This window comes from Sinocyclocheilus rhinocerous, unplaced genomic scaffold (assembly GCF_001515625.1).
Source record: "Sinocyclocheilus rhinocerous isolate Xijiao unplaced genomic scaffold, SAMN03320098_v1.1 scaffold313, whole genome shotgun sequence".
In the NCBI taxonomy this organism is placed as follows: domain Eukaryota; kingdom Metazoa; phylum Chordata; class Actinopteri; order Cypriniformes; family Cyprinidae; genus Sinocyclocheilus; species Sinocyclocheilus rhinocerous.
In genome coordinates, this window is record NW_015627539.1 from 284,153 (window position 1) to 301,842 (window position 17,690).

Sequence of the window (17,690 nt, forward strand, 5' to 3'; positions counted from 1 at the left end):
CCTATTTTATGGGGACAAAATGTCCCCACAAAGATGGCAATATCCGAAATCATTGTCCTTTTTTGGGTCCAATGAGAAAAACATTTAATTTTCGTAAGGGTAGGTTTAGGAATGTCACCATAATGATAGGAAAACCTGTGTGTGTGTGTGTGTGCGTGTGCCTACTTACAGTAACCATATTTTGGGGACAAATAGGTATCCAGAAGTAAAAAAAACTTCCTTTTTTGGGTCCAATGAGAAAAACATTTAATTTTCGTAAGGGTAGGTTTAGGAATGTCACCATAATGATAGGAAAACCTGTGTGTGTGTGTGTGTGTGTGTGTGTGTGTACCTACTTACTGTAACCATATTTTGGGGACAAATTGGTACCCAGAAGTAAGCAAAACTTGACGAAATCACCTAAAACCTTCCTTTGAGGACGTCCTCATTTGTAAAACCGTGTGTTTTGCTATTTGTGAACACAGAGCAGGCCACAAGGGAGAGGAACTGATCAGAGATTGATCAGAGATGTATCAGAAGAAGGGAGACAGATGGCATCAAAACAACATTTTACATTGCATTATGCCATGTGATACTGTATATAGAAGCATTACCATGGTAAAGACTGCACATTACTATAACTCACCCTTCATCTGAAAAATTCAGCTAGAATATAGATTCAGTCATATGGCACAGTGAGGACATTTACTGCATTGACAGTAAACTCTGTTCTAGCACAAAACCTTATGGCCATGTCATACCTTCATCACACCTTTTGATAACACACTGGATAAATACTTTTACAAGCATTATTGATTTTATGTGAGATATGCAAGTTAGGTAATGTGTATTTTCTAACATGACAGTTATTGCCTATAGTACTGTAATTATTTCAGCAACAAAGGTGATTTGAAACATGAATCTTGCATTGTTTGCTCTTGAATGAACTGATTGTTAAAAGTACTAGCTTGAAAGAAGATCATACTGTTGTGTTTTGGTGATTATTTCAAATGTTCTCTCAATACATATCACAATGATCTTGTGTTTTGAAACAATGATTATGTGGAATGAAAATATGCGCAACTACAATGAAATCATTGAGATCAGGTTTTGAAAGTATGACTAGTGGTGTTACAAGTGTGATCAGTTTAAAGTTTAGTACTTTAAGAGTTTTGAAAATGTACACCTTACTTGTGAAAATAATACCAAACCGATTTTTTAAAAAAGTATATTAAAAAGGAGCCATTTAAATTAGGGTTGCACAATATTGCACAATATGTTTTCAATTTCATTATATTTTATTTTATTATAATAAAATAATAAGTAATATAATATGTATATGTAATTTATTAACTGTGATACTTTTTTTCAGGATTCTTTGATGAATAGAAAGTTCAAATAACAATATTTATTTGAAATAGAAATATTTTTGTAACATTATAAATTCACATTTGAACTTGCTGAATAAAAGTAAAAAACAAAACAAAAACAAACTTACGATATTACCTAAACTTTTAAACACTAGTTTATTTCTAAATAAATAATTTTCAGTGCAACAGATACATTTTGGAATATTTTTATTATGTTAATTTCATTGTAAAAAAAAAAATTTAATGAACGTTAGTTGATGGCAAATGTAAATGCATTTACATCATGCTGATTTGAGCATGCACAATTCCACTATCAGCTGACACATATGCCATAAAAAATCTCTAACATCAGCCAATAATAACAATATATCGTATTTATTCCTAATTTAGATATAATACACTTTGTAATGCAGTCTTTTTAAAATGCAGTAATGGAATTAATGCAGTAATTTAATGCCTGTGACTGATATTGTCATTAAAAATTGAGCAATAGTAGCAAATGATAGATTTCATAAAAAAGTCCTAGAATTGGGATGCATTGAGATGAAACACCCAATTACAATATAATCAGTTCCTGATGGGTAAAATCAAGCTCTTTCATTCATCATGGAAGTAAAATGGGTTGCGAATGCTCTCTTTAAATAACTCTCTTCTTGGAGGGTTATGTGGCTTTCTATATTCGTGTCTCATGACTGTTTAATACACACAGTCTGCACACAAACTTTTTCTCTACGGCTTCCAACGCCTCACACACTCCCAGCCTGCTCCCCTTTAATGGCACTTTTCTCTAGATTTACAGTCTGTGGTTAGCACAGAATGCTGACAAGAATTTTCCCTTCAACGCCGAGCATAGAACGATTCCCAAAGTTTCCATTCCGTCCCCCAGAAGCCTGCTGCGCGCCACTGCAGATGTCTGCTTTATTTATTTATTTCATGGATTTCTCTATTTATTGTCCAAAAAAAGTCTGTCAGACGAGTACTGTAGGGCGATTTCTTCCCCGCGCTTTTATCTCGTCTGCTCAGTATCTCCTGAGTTCAGCCCGCTGCTTGTTCAGTCAATCGTGATACCTGATTCTCCTTTGGGTTGCACTTCTATAGAGAAAGTGGGGATAAGATGGAGCGAGAGATGAAGGTGTATCGCTGGGAGCCGAGGCGATGATTCAACATCAGCTCCACCTCTCCCTCCCGCAGCGATGAGTCAGACGGCGAGATTTGCAAGAAAGAGCTTTTATTCCCTCCAGCTAAAAACATCTTTAAAACAGACCTGCCACCTTGCTTTTACAAATTCCCGAGGCACCAAAAGAGACTCAAAGTTGTCTTTCCCCTCATCCTTTAATCCCCTCTTTTATACTGCAATAAGCTTGTCTTTAAAGTCACCATGAAACCAGAGTTAACTTAATACATGTTCCTGGACTTACTGTGCAAAGTGTATCATTCAAACGGGGAAAAAACAACCTGTAATGCAAAAAGAACGTGACTTATCAAGTTATTTTTCAACCCCTCCCCAACCACTGTCCAGTACCTACTGTTAAAATAAAGTACTCTCTTACATAAGGTTGCCATACATGTTAACTTTAAGACTGCCTAAAAATATTTTTGGTGAGGTCATGGTTTAACATTCCCAGAGACTTGTGCAATTAAAATCAAGACTCAGTACTTTCCAAGACTATTTAAAAGCATTGTCTACACTGTGAAAAACTGTGAAACCAGTTGTAAAATGATGCATGTTATCAGGCGTGCAGTGTGTGTGAGTTTGTTTTGATGGTTTTTATGTGTCACAGGTGGTGGTTTGGAGATGGAGGGAACCGTACACATCAGATTAAGCCCCCTTACAATAACCCCTCTAGTAACCAGGTGGTGATTCGTGATGATGTGGAATACATTTATGCACAGCCAGGTAAAAAAAAAATCATATTGATTTTATCCAGATTTTTATTTGTATTGATTATCTACATTGAATTTTTTTTTAAACTCATATTTCTTGCAGGGGAGTACACCCTATTGTTCACGGCTTCCAGCCGCTATGAGAACAAGACATGCAAGGTCGATGTATACGTCTTTAGCGTTCTGACAAGTGTGCGAATCGAGATTGTCCCGCCCCTGCTACGTGCTGAAAAACCAGCTGACTTTGAGGCCCACCCCCTACCGTCTCCCTACGGCATCATCTACACCTGGAACTTTGGTGACAATTCAAGTGTACAGCATGGGCGTGAACGTAGGGTTCCTCACGCGTACGCTCACAGCGGTGTCTACAATATCTGCGTGAATGTCAACAACACCATTAGCTGGACAGACACCTGCATGGAAGTTATCGTCTATGAGGATGTTAAGGGCTTGGAGGTGATATCATCTGCTCCCACGGAATGCAACACTCCTACCGTTGTCACGGCAAGTCTGGAAGCAGGCAACAATGTAACTTGGAGCTTTGACATGGGTGATGGAATGGTGCACACGGTTATGGAACCCAAAGTTGAATATACGTACAGGAAAGATGGAAACTACACTGTAAATGTCAACGCAAAGAATGCTGTGAGCTCTAAATGGGTAACCATACCTGTTGAGGTGTTTGTGCTACAAGTGTTATCACTAGAACCTCCCGGGTGCATTCGGGAAAACAAAGAGGTACTCTTCCATGCATTTGTGTCAGGGAACGCTTCAGGACATCAGTACGTGTGGAGTTTTGGAGATGGAAGCCCCAACGAAACTCAGTATGGAACGCCGATGATAACGCACACATACGTTAAGAGTGGCGAGTACAATCTCTCGCTACTTATGTCAAGTGAAGCCAACAAGGCAAATTTTTTCAGAAGGGTCTGCGTCCAACGTGAACTCACAACAGTGTCTTTGATTCCTCTGAGAACACACATCAAGTTCGGTGAGGAGAGCAGATTTACAGTAGCTGCCTTCCCAGAATTTAACTACACCTACCTATGGGATTTTGGGGTACTTGACTCGAGAGGTCCTGTTCGAGGTGGTAAGGAGATGGCCTTTACATTCAAGAGTCCTGGGGAATATCTGGTTACAGTTACTGCACTCAACAACATCTCCTGTATCAATGACACTGTTTTAGTTGTGGTGCAACAATCTGTCAGTTTTTTGCTGATCAGCCATAATGGAGATAAAGAGAACAATCTTTCTTTACACCAAGGCTATGCTTTCAAGGCATCTTCAGACTCTGAGAATGCTGTCTACATCTGGAATTTTGGAGATAGGACTCGACTTAATGGGACAAACGTATCACACGCTTACAATTCCTCGGGCAAGTTTAACATCAGTGTTACAGGCAAGAATGAAGTGAGTGAGACCAAAAATGAGATTTCCGTTGTGGTCTTGGCCCCAATCACAGGACTGTCAGTAAATGCTAGCCTTGTTAATGTCCCTTTGAACACTTCCGTTCACTTTGAGGCACACCTCAACCAAGGAGATGGTGTAAGGTACTCTTGGATTCTTTGTGACCGGTGCACGTCTATCCAAGGCACTCACACCATGTTCTACACGTTTCGCTCCGTTGGGACTTTCAATGTCATCGTTACTGCAGAGAATGACATTGGCACTGTTCAGTCAAGCATTTCCATCTTTGTGCAGCGTGAGTTGGAGGGCTTGCAGATAGTGGCTGATGAGCTTATTGAAGGATGCTGTTTTGCAAGCAACCGTGTCCTTCACTTACAAGCCTCATTAAAAGAGGGCACCAATATGACCTTCAGCTGGAACCTTCTGAGGGAACATGAAAACCATGACTACAACCTCACGGGCAAGACCATAGACCTCAACTTTTCCACCCCTGGTCCTTGTGATGTCGTCCTCAAGGCAACCAACTTGCTTGGCCAGCTGGCTGTGAACAAAACTATTGAGTTTTTGGATCCTGTAAGGGAGCTGGTCCTTAAGATTTCATCAAACCCTGCTGCAGTAAATGCCATGACAAATATGACCGTATCTGCAAGTTTTGGAACAGCGCTTCATTACAAATGGTGGGCAGGTGGTGAACTGTTAACATCTGATATGTCCTCAGTCATGCACCGTTTCAGAAGCGCAGGTTTGAAACTGGTTAAAGTGGAGGTTTCCAACAAAGTCAGCTCGGAAGTGGTCTCAAAGTGGATCAGCATTCAAGAACCGATCTCGGGATTGACTTTCATCGCCAGAAATGTTACAGAGAACTTTGTAGCTTCAGGGGACAATGTTACTCTGCGTGGAGAAACACAGATGGGATCCAGCATTTCGTGGATGTGGCTATTGCCAGACAACACAAAATCGAACCAGCGCACCACCTCCTACATCTTCCCCAAACCAGGAATTTTCACTGTCGCTTTGAACGCCACTAATGACATGAACAGAGAAACATACTCACGTGAGTTTACCGTTCAAGACCGTATCCAGGGTCTGGAGCTCAAGGCCAGCAAACAAATTGCTGCGGCTGGTGAAAACGTTGAGTTTACCATCTCTGTCTCATCTGGAACTTCTGTTCATTTCATCCTGAGCATTAGTGGTGATGCAACTGTTGTTCTGACTAATCAAACCTACATCCACCAGTTCACTAGTGTGGCCAAGTACTACGTCAACCTTACTGCCTTCAACCAAGTGAGTTCAGAACGAAGGACTCTGCACATTGAAGTCATGGAGCCTGTGACCAAGTTGACTATACTGGACTGCTGTGATGCCGCTATACCTGTCGGTGTACCTAGGGCTTATGTAGCGTGCACGCCGACACGTGATCCGCTGACCATTCTGTGGACCTTTGACCTTCATCATGGTCTCAAGATCTCTCGGGTTGGCAAGTCGGTGACATATGCGCCAGAACAGCCAGGCAATCTGACCATATTCCTTAGAGCATTCAATTCTTTAAACGGATTAAATGTGACCAAGGTTATACGAGTTCAGAACATTATCAGGTCAGCCACCTTGGATGCTCAACCAAGCGACACCTTCATAAACAAGACAGTCAGCTTCCATGTGGGAATCACTCCTGTTTCAACTCCAGCGACATATCAGTGGGACTTTGGGGATGGTACTTCTGCAGCTGTCACAACTACACCTTCTCTTAGTCATATCTACATCCTTCCTGGTCACTATGTGGTGCGAGTTAATGTCAGTAACCTGGTGAGCTGGGTTACAGCAGAGGTTAATGTCAACATCTCTGTCCTAAAGTGCGACGAACCAGAAGTTCAGATCATTCAAGCTCCACGACTCGCCATCTGGCGTTACCAGCCAACCTTGGTAGAGGCCAATGTGAATTTAAAAGGTTGTGGCCTCTATGGAGTAGAGTACCTCTGGGAGATCCTCACCTCCCCTCGCTGTCAGGATGATGACAAGAAAGGTCCACCACCGTCTAAGGTCCGTCTCCCCCCAGAAGTCAACGTCCGGAGGCTCCAAATTTCAGTGCCCAAGATGTCGATTTCTGCTGGGAACTACACTCTAGTTTTTTCTCTGTCCTATGAGGGGGTGCCACTACGGAAGGCAGCATGTATTCAACTTTCAGTCATGTCCAAAAAGCTAGTGCCAATCATTGAGGGTGGCACATACCGTGTGTGGTCCAAAACTCAAGATTTGCATTTGAGCGCAGAGCAATCCTACGACCCAAACCTGGACCCAGAGAACCAGTCCCTGCTCAACTACCACTGGGAATGTGTGAGCACCTCAAAGGTAATCATGATTGATGTGTAACAGATATATAAAAATGAATGCTTTTTGATGTCTTAAACTTGCAATAAATGGATCTAGGCCATGATGTCCAATCCTGCTTTGGGAGGGACATCTTCCTGTAGGGTTTAGCTCCAGCACATCTGCCTGGAAGTTTCTATTGATCCCTAAGACCTTAGTTAGCTCGTTCATCTGGGTTTAGTTGGGACTGGAGCTAAACTCTGCTGGAAATCGTCCCTCCAGGATCAGGATTGGACATCCCTGATTTAAGCTGTAAAATGGCAATAGATTTAAGAACTAATGTTGGTGCTTAGATGCTTCTAATATGTGAAGCACCTTGTTGTGTATGACTGTTCATTCAATACTCAAGTGTCTTAAGATGAATAATCCAATTTGAGAGTTTTTTTCCCCCCTGGAAATGATCAGTGGATGAAAAAGTAAAATAAACATTGTGGTTGAGAGAGGGTTTGAGAGTTTGAGTAATTGGCATTAAAACAATGAACAATCAAGTGCTTTTGTTCACTGAGCTCATAGGCATATTTGAGAGCTAAAAGCTCTTAACAGATATGTGAATTTGTGAATTTGAGAGTTGTTTGAGTATGTGAGGGACATCTAGTATCAAAGGTTAACTTTGCACACAGCAGCTCAGAAAGATAAAATATGTGAAGTATGTGCCACAAATGTGGATGTTTGGGTGGTGTGTACTTGAGATCAGTTACATAACTAGCAGCGGATAAACTCAGCATTCCTTAGAGTTCTGCCAGCCTTTCAGAATCACTGCCGGAGGTGAGCCAGAGATTCCTGCTTTTTATTAAAACATTTTGTCACTGACAGAAATTCAAAGGAATATTGTATTAAGTAGAATGAAATATTTCAAGCTCCACTGGCACCAGAAAATAACACTTTAGCCACATTAAAAATGTATGAATGTCATTGCATTAGATGATAAAAAAACAAAAAAAAAACAGGTGGCATTTACTTTAAAGGAAACGTAAGCAAACTTTAAGCAAAATGCGTGTCAAAACAAAATTTTTTAGGTTCTAAATGATAATGCAGTAGATTTATTGTCCAAAATGAAGACAGAAAGTACACTTTGTGGGTGTCAAACGTGTATTCGGGATGCACAGTCATGGTCAGTGATTAAAATGCTATTAAAAAACTCATTAGGTAAAGTCATTAAACAACAAAGGTACCAAAACTTGTTTGATGATTATGCTCTTGTCTTGTATATCCTGAAGCAGGTAAATGAGTTGATTAATTACCATCTGCAGTGATTCTGTCGTTTAACTTCACCCTGCAGGGCCCAGCTCACTGCTCCACTTTGCATTTCGGGTTGGGTCCGAGCGACCCGGTTCTGGGAATCTCTGGTTCTGAACTGGAGGTAGATGTTGAGTATACCTTTCGACTGACCGTCAGCAAAGAAGGCATGACCCCAGAGTCCACAAACCAAACGGTGAGTGCTCTTGATTACTGCCAGCTTTTCATACCTAATATGCTGCATGTACAAATATTTCTTGTTATTGATTCTTGCCATTCGATCAACAGCTGTTTTTCTCCATTGCTCATACAGATTGTTTTATATTCCAAAATACATCTCATCACATTTTAACTTTTTTTTATTTTTAATCTTTTAAAATAAAATACTGGATTTTTTTGTGCATGAAACCTGCATTTTATTCAACAACTACCTGCAGTCCAGAAGCATCTTCAAAGTGCACTGAATAGAGCTGTGTCATATTTTAATGAAGTCATTGTCACTCTTTTCAGTGCAAACATGCCTCTTTTCTATGTAAATTAGGCTCATTATAGAATGCTAATTATCCACAATCAAAAACTCAGGCCATTTTGAATGGCGCAATTAACGTCACGCTGTTGCCGTCCCATGGAAAGCTGGCGGTAAACGGATTTTAATTTAAAAGAAACATTTGTTTACAGTTTCTAGCGATCATGACCACAGTGAATAATCAAATGATGAACAAAAGCACATCCTTCACCATCTCATTACTCAAAACTGGCCTGCGAGATGTGAAATCGTGCCTTTTTCTGGGGTGTACTTGTGCTTTTACCTGATATGCATACCTTCAACAGAGAAGTGTGAGCTAAAACAATGCAGCGCATGTAAATGAGTAAAATTATGAGTGGTTGATATTCATTGTTAGCGTTTCCCGCCTTTTTGTTTTGTTCTACAGTATTCAAATTAGTTGCTATCATCATTACAAAATGTTCATTCACGTTTAGCATACTCTGGATTTGGCTATAATTAACTGACCCGAACGGGTAAAACGAAGGTTCATTACGTAATTCAAAACATAATTTACATTCTGACCTTCACAATATTAAGCTATATGTGAAAGCCTGATATATGTGAGTTTTGAATGAGAATGTATATGAAACTCATTTCACTCACTGAACTGAAACTTTGACGGATGCTAAAGGGAATATTTCATGAGATTTAACTTTGAAGGTCTGATTGCTTCGAGGACCATGATGAAACCAATTCGTGATGTCTTATGACCCCTACAATTCTTTTATTCTTCACAAATTCATTATTCCTGTGTCACATTCACAACAGGAATGGGAAATTCGCCAGTCTCAGTGCTAGCCTTGTTAATATTTGAATCAGTTCAAAGAATGAGAGATTTTGAATATATGAACATGAACATAATTGCATAATTTAAAGGGCTAGTTCACCCCAAAAATGAAAATTCTGTCATTAATTACTAACCCTCATGTCGTTCCAAACCCCCAAGACCTTCTTTCATCTTCAGAACACAAATTAAGGCATTTTTGCAAAACAACAGCAACACAACTACCACGTTCAAGGCCCATTTTAACAATGTCCTTACTACCTTTCTGGGCCTTGAACATTTCCGTTACATTGCCGTCTATGCAGGGTCAGAAAGCTCTCGGATTTCATCAAAAATATCTTAATTTGTGTTCCGAAGTGTCTTGCGGGTTTGGAACGGCATGAGGGCGAGGAATTAATGACAGCATTTTCATTTTTTGCTCAGTCTCGCTACGAGATCAGTCAGAGCTCTTATGTGTACCTGGCTGGCACCTGCAATAACTGTCACAGCTCACTCAGAGGGGTGAGAACAAGCACAATCACAGGGTTACTATTAAACCACTGTTGCCTACAGGGAAGTATGAAATGCAAACATGATTACTTTTCGAGCAGGTTTTCACAATACTCCCTGCTGTTTCGGGTGGGTTGGGATGCTCAAGTAGATCTCTTAAAGTCCCCATGAAATCAAAATTAAAGTTTTTTTGGGTGTTAGTATCAATATGTTAGTCTTAAGGTTATCTATAAGGCAGTGTGCTCCAAAACAGTGACAAAATCCGCATTTAGAAGATATAAGCATTCAAAGCTTACAGTTCCTCACTTCCGTCAAAACGGCTCAAGGATTTTTTTGACGTCACATCGTACTTTATCTTCTCATCAAATCTTCTGACCAATCAAATGCTCCCTAGAATCCGAAGTGCCTGCCCCATACACTATAAATAAGATGCTGAAGTTGCGGCTGAGATCGGTCACTTGTTCACAGTGTTAGTATTTTCTGTAAGGTGAATGGCACGTAGTGCACAATGTAGGCGATAGGGAACGATTCAGACTGTAAATATGCTTTTGACTGGGGCAAATGAGGTCTGGTTTCACGTTGTGTCACGCGAACCGCGGCAGCTTGAATTCTACACAGAATGCTATATTTTATAGCAATATGGATGATATTGTGGCTGGCATACCCTGTCAAATGCAGCTTTATGGAGCTCAACGGCTTTGAACGGCTCTAGCCCAAGCTGTGATATAAACGAACGCTATTGGCTATTTTAAAAAGGGGCGGGGCTGCTTGATATGTCCCGCCCTGTCTTCCTGTTTCAGTTAAAATGACGTCAACACATAGAGTAACGCCGCGTGTTTCTAAGCATTTCAGGGGACCTTTAAGGACATCATGGAATCAAAATTGGACTTTCCATGTCTATTAGTTTTTTGGCCGGTGAAAGGCACAGCATTTTAATTTCTTTATCTTTTAGCTTTACAAAAAGCATGGAAAACATGATATAATTTGTCCCTAGGATTAATACTGTCCTCATAGAATCTGAATGTTGGGAATGACATATTTGGATTTTTGGATTATATTTGGAGTCACTCGTGCCTTATTTATTAGAGGAAACATATCGTCATAATTTATCGAAGAGCGCTGTGCATGGAGGCATGTCATTCTAGAACGCTTTCTCTTTTTTCGCAGGCATTCCTCTTGCTTTTTTCCGACCTGCTTTCTCATAATGTTTAGACTGAGATTCGAGTGATGTTATGGTTATGGGAACCGGAGGGAGGGGAGACCTGAGTGGGCGTACCGGGTGATGTCATCATTATGATGTGATGTGTTCCACTGCATTAGCCGTTAACGGCATGCCAAACCTCGTTAAACACGCACAGACATTTGCTTGGTGACCGAGCGGTCAAACACTCCTTCCCCTCGGTCTGGTTCCCATGAGCCATGAGACTGTAAATATTAGGGTACAATTCAGGGACGCTAATCTAGTGCTGCAAACACTCGGGTCTGAGATGAGTGCTGATTCGGATTGATGGTGATGGAGGTCACTGCAAGGTTACTGAAAAACCAGCCTGGAGCTCATTAAAAAATAACATCATTTGAAATAATACTATAAAAAATAAAACGTAATTTTAATATTAAAATGAGAATACAAAAAATACATACCACTTTTAAATAATTATGTAATGTATAAAATGCAATTATACATCTATTACTGATTTTAATACAATCATTTATTAAATTATATAATATTAATTAGATGTGTTAATTAATTTAATAATCTGCTCTATTAAATAAATGCATGAAAGTAAATACATAAAAGTGGCATGGAAATACAAAACCATTCCTAAAGCTGTGAAATTTTTTGTAACTACATAAAGATTTATATGCATTTAAAATAAGTTTTTTAATGCATTATGAGTGTTTTTACTTCATTAATCATATAAATATTAATATAAACTTTATTTATACTTGTATAACAATGTAGTTGTATTCTAATAATTTTTATTATTAATAAAGAGAATTATTCAGTTAATATAATACATTTAATTGTAACTATTACATTTATTTAATAATTAACTTTATTATAAAGAAATTTCTCATTTTAAAGTGATGTATTTATTTAATTAAGTTTAAATAATAATATGGAAATGACTTGGAAATTTGTCTGTTGTTGTTGTTAGCGGTGGACGGCGATGACCGGAGGGAACGAGACGCTGGTGCTGGATCTGAACACCACCACCACGGGCAGCGACAGCATGAACCTGGTCCTGCGACAGGGTATACTCCGCGATGGAAACTCCTACATATTCAGCCTCCACGTGACCGATGACAGCATGGACCGTGAGGGCGTGGCCTACATCGAGCTCCACCCCAACCTGCCTCCAGCCGGCGGGACGTGTTCTCTGTGGGCAGATGGCGACGGGCCTCAGGTGCGCACGCTGCTGGAGAGAGTGCACTTCAACTGCTCAGGTGAGACTGGAGAAGAAGGACTGCATGTAGGTCGCCGAGAAAGAGCAGATACTGAACTACACTGTGAAAAAAATTCCGTACAATTTACGGTAAAAAACTGGCAGCTGTGGTTGCCAGAATTCGACCGTAAAAAAATACTGTAGCAACATTTTAGGGTTTACGGATTTAACTTAAATTTACAATTAAAAATCGCATTTCATTAATTAACAACCTATTGAAGTTCTGAAATCTGTTTTGTACCTTTGTAATACACTGGTAACCATCAAAATCAGGTGGTGATGAGGAAGTCACATGATGAAGTTCACCACAAGCACTAAGTTCAGTTAAAATTACAAATTTTTTCTAAGTCAACCTACTGCAGTATTTCCTCTCTCAATCAGTAGAAAATGCGGTTAACACCTGAAAATGCATGAAAAGAAATACCATCATATACCGTGAAACTGGTATAATTTTGAAAAATACAGTGATATACATTTTTGGTCATGCCGCCCAGCACTATGCTGAACAGTCGCGTCTGGTTTTCAGGTTACACTGATATGGACGAGGCCGAGTCTCCGCTGGTGTATAGTCTGCTGGCGGTGCGCTGCTCCGGGCTGTACTGCGAGGAGTTCTGTGTGTATAAAGGCACGAGTCCAGAACATTCGGCCTTCCTGCCACCCGGCTTCAGCTCGGCCCAGTACCAGGTGACTGCGATTGTCATGGTGGAGGACCACCAGGGGGCCACAGTCATGGCCCGCAACAAGTAAGACACAGTTTGGCATGAAGACTTCCCGTGTTCTGTTCTTTGCTGGCAGCGCTGTGAATGGTTTGTGATGTGTGTCAGGTCGATGGAGGTGGTGCTGCCGGCGGTTCCTGACGGATTCAGCTGTCTCCCTCACTGGCTCAGCAATCTGACCGACTCCACCCTCAGAGAGCTGCTCCGTCAGGGAGATTCACAGAGAGTACGGGAGCTCTCGCTCGCCCTCATCACAATCCTCAATGAGGTGAGACCCGCCATCCACCTCTATCTATCTATCTATCCATCCATCCATCCATCCATCTCTGTCCTTCTTTCTCTATCTATCCAACTATCTATTCATCTATCTATCCATCCAACTCTATCCATCCATCTATCCATATTAATCTATCTATCTATCCATCCATCTCTGTCCTTCTTTCTCTATCTATCCAACTATCTATTCATCTATCTATCCATCCATCTCTATCCATCCATCTATCCATATCTATCTATCTATCTATCTATCTCTGTCCTTCTTTCTCTATCTATCCAACTATCTATTAATCTATCTATCCATCCATCTCTATCCATCCATTTATCTATCTATCCATCCATCCATCAGTCTCTGTCCTTCTTTCTCTATCTATCCAACTATCTATTCATCTATCTATCCATCCATCTCTATCCATCCATCTATCCATATTAATCTATCCATCTATCCATCTATCTATCTATCTATCCATCCATCCATCCATCAGTCTCTGTCCTTCTTTCTCTATCTATCCAACTATCTATTCATCTATCTATCCATCCATCTCTATCCATCCATCTATCCATATTAATCTATCCATCTATCCATCTATCTATCTATCTATCCATCCATCCATCTATCTATCTATCTATCTATCTATCTATCTATCATTTATCCGTCCGTCGTATCTTTCTCCGTCTGCTCATCACGTGGTGTGTTTCTGTGTGTCAGTATGAGCAGGGTGTTTCCCGCAGACGAGAGCGTGTGTCTAAGGCAGAGCGTCAGTACCGTGTGAGCGTCAGAGGAAACATCACCAGAGCGCTGACGTCACTGGACCTCACCACCGTCAGTGACATCCAGCAGACATCAGCAGCGCTCGCGCAGTGCACGGTGAGACGAGACGCACTCACATGCCTCACATCAGCTGAATCCTGAACCACTTCAAAAGACATAAAAGTGAATAAAATCTGTCTCGTATGTGTTTGTTTGCAGGCTGTGAGTCGAGAGTTTGTGTGTGAAGAGTGTCAGAACAGCACTCTGGACAAACTAGAGTCGATGTTAGAGATCCTGCAGACAGACACCAAACAGGGCACAGTCACCCCGACCGAGATAGCAGACAACATCCTTAATATCATGGGTAACACACACACACACTCAGACTCCAGTGAGAGGTAAACACAATCATCCATTTCATGGCTAATTGGCTATGTTATGCTAACACAGTCACAAACAAACAAACAACCCCAGAGGCAACAAGCTGTTACTGTTCACTTGTTTACATGTTTTCATTTTTCTCTTTTCTGACTGAGGGTCTTTGCACACTGAGTCTGAAATTTTCGTATGCATTTTTTCGTATTCGGCATCCTTTCCTATCAAAATGCTTGCTACGGATGCGAAAACGCAAAAAATCGAACCTGATCCAAATTTTTTTATGACGGGCAAAAGTTTCGGAGGCAGTGTGTAAATGTGATTGACACAATGTGAGGTCGTATTTATTTTTTAACGTGCGAAAATTTCAGACGGAAATTTCGGACTCAGTGTGCAATGACCTTAAATCTTATCTGAACCTAATTTACGTATGAAATTGCTGTCAAATAATTTAGTTTAATTAATTCTAAAGAAAATACAATAAAATATTTCTCAGTAAAATGCCCCTAACCTGTATGAATTATTAATAATTTAATTTAATACTTTTTTTAAAATTACCTTTCTGTTTAAAAGATCTGCATATTTCTATTTTTCTGAAGAATATTTTTTATTTTAATTCATAAAATAAAATATATATCATTATTATTTATATAGCATCATCTGCTCAATTATTTACTCATCTGCCATAAAATTTCTTTGATTCATCTTAATTTTGGGGCTTTTATTTAAATAACCCCTCTGTTTAAAATATTTGTATATTTCTATTTTAATATTAAATATTACCGTATTGACCCGAATATAAGACAATGTTTTTTTCTTGGAAATACATCTGAAAAAACGCGGTCGTCTTATATTCGGGCCAATACGGTACTCAATTTAATTTTTTTATTATTCATTTTAATTAATAAAAATTATATTATATTATATTTTAAGATATATATAATTATATTTATAATATGACTTATCTGCCACAAAAATAGTTTTAATTTATCTTTATTTGATTTATCTTCATTTTAAGGTTTTTCTCAGTAGTGTGATTAATTGAAATTAATTAGATTGATTTATTGACAGGTATTTTTTTCTTCTAATGTCTTTGATTTGTCTCCATTGTGAGGCTTTTATTTTTAAAATTACCTTTCTTTTTAAAAGATTTGTATATCTTGTCTCAGTCTTGTAGCACTTATATCACTCCTCTTTTCTGGTCTTTCGTGGAGCCTTTTATCCTGTTCCTGCTGGTTTTCAGTATTCATCCAGTCAGTAAATCAGACCTCCACACTGTCTCCTCCCTCAGGTGACCTGATCCACCAGGTGAGCCAGGCTGCCTCCTCTCCTCCTCCGGAGGCCGAGGACCGCGACGGCCTCTCCCAGCCGCCTCCGCTTCTCTTAGAGGAGCAGCAGCATCACCCGCTGCGGGTGGCCGCTAAAGCCTACACCCTGTCCTCCGTCCTCATGCGAATCCTCATGCTGGGCCGTGTCCTGAACGAGGAGCCACTGATCCTCCGCGGGGCAGAGATCGCCGCCGCCGGCAAACGCGCCGACCCTCAGAGCCTGCTCTGCTATGGCGAGAGCGACGCGGCCGAGTGCCGGCGTTTCTCCATCCCGCGAGCCTTCAACAGCAGTCTGGGACGGGCAGCAGGGGGCACTCTGGCGCCCAGTAGCGAGGACGGCATCGTACAGCTGCTGTTCCAAGTGGAGCCCAATCCGTTTCCGTTCAACTACGTCGCCAATTACACCGTGTCGACAGAGGTGGCGTCCATGGAGTTTCGCACGGTGAACGGCACGCAGATTCCCATCTCGGATCTGGACGACAGCCATGCCATAACGGTTGCTGTTAATAACGGGAGCGTGGCTGGGCTGGACGGGAACGGATTGGAGGCCGTGTTGCCGCCAGCGGGAGCTGAGAATATCAGCCGCTGCGGTTCAATCATCGTGAGGGTGAGCACGAGGAACACCAACAGACAGGCGGGAATCTACGTCCAGCTCAACTTCACCGTACTAGACGGTAAGACGCCCAACACAAGGGGGAGCCACTGAGAATAAGAAACTCGTTCAACAACAATCACAAACTGTGGCAAAAACGTTAAAATCTAATGACCAATTTACACTGTATGAGAAAAAAGCATATGTGTCATATAAAGGTAATGCTTTGCAATTAAATAATTGCCTTTAATATGGTCATTGTACTTAAGAAAGGTGTTCAAATATTGTCTGAAAACATCACTTTGTAAATAATAAATATGTAACTTAAAAAAGAAAAAAATAATAAAAATAAAAAAGCAAAAAATATACAGTATATATATTATTTTATTATAAGATTATTTATCTGTGATTAGCACTTCCATGATAAACATTTTTTCCACCAAATTATAGATTTACAGTGGTGGCCAAAATTGTTAGAACACCTGACAGATCTGAAAATATTGACCTTTTTTTGCCTCCAAAACATGAATTCATTTCATAATGTTCATGATTGAACACTGCTCTGAGCACAACAAATATCAGATGAAGTGAGTCGTACTGTTTTTATCCTCTTTTAACTTTAATATTTGGTGTGTCCACCTTTTGCAGCAATTACAGCAGCACATCTCTCTGGCACAGTGTCAATATATTTCCTGAGAACTTCAACACTAATGGTATCACATGCCTTCTGCAGCTCAAGCCAAAGGCTTTCCTTTGAATGTACAAAAGATCTGTACAGTTTATTTTCCAACTCGCCCCAAATTTGCTTGATGGGGTCGAGGTCCTAACTTTGAGGGGGCCAGTCCATCATTTTCAGTGTTCCAGCAGATTCCTTCCGTCGCAGGTAGTTCTGGCAAAACCTCTTAAATATGCCAAGTGTTCTAACAATTTTGGCCACCACTGTATATTTTCTTCCTGTTAAAAACTTGTGCTATAAAAAATAATAACAATTAATCTCATGTTATCTGATCAGTATTTAGAAAGCTGAATGAGAAAATATCATCAAATTGTGAAATGTCCAATAATAAATAAATTAATAAACAAACATATTTCATGATATTTGATTAATAAAGGACATTAACTTGTCATAGTGTTATTTTATTATT

The 17,690-nt window shown here is 40.1% G+C and overlaps 1 protein-coding gene across 1 annotated transcript in view; it reads left to right on the forward strand.

Annotated features, from left to right (window-relative positions):
• Positions 1 to 17,690, forward strand: part of LOC107729871 (polycystin-1-like) — a 111,397-nt gene that overhangs the window by 53,824 nt on the left and 39,883 nt on the right. The window contains exons 16-25 of the mRNA XM_016540597.1: positions 3,131 to 3,246; positions 3,337 to 6,986; positions 8,284 to 8,436; positions 9,995 to 10,072; positions 12,220 to 12,508; positions 13,034 to 13,250; positions 13,332 to 13,491; positions 14,209 to 14,367; positions 14,470 to 14,614; positions 15,917 to 16,627. Of these exons, the coding sequence (XP_016396083.1) occupies positions 3,131 to 3,246; positions 3,337 to 6,986; positions 8,284 to 8,436; positions 9,995 to 10,072; positions 12,220 to 12,508; positions 13,034 to 13,250; positions 13,332 to 13,491; positions 14,209 to 14,367; positions 14,470 to 14,614; positions 15,917 to 16,627 (5,678 nt within the window). The remainder of the gene's footprint in view (positions 1 to 3,130; positions 3,247 to 3,336; positions 6,987 to 8,283; positions 8,437 to 9,994; positions 10,073 to 12,219; positions 12,509 to 13,033; positions 13,251 to 13,331; positions 13,492 to 14,208; positions 14,368 to 14,469; positions 14,615 to 15,916; positions 16,628 to 17,690) is intronic.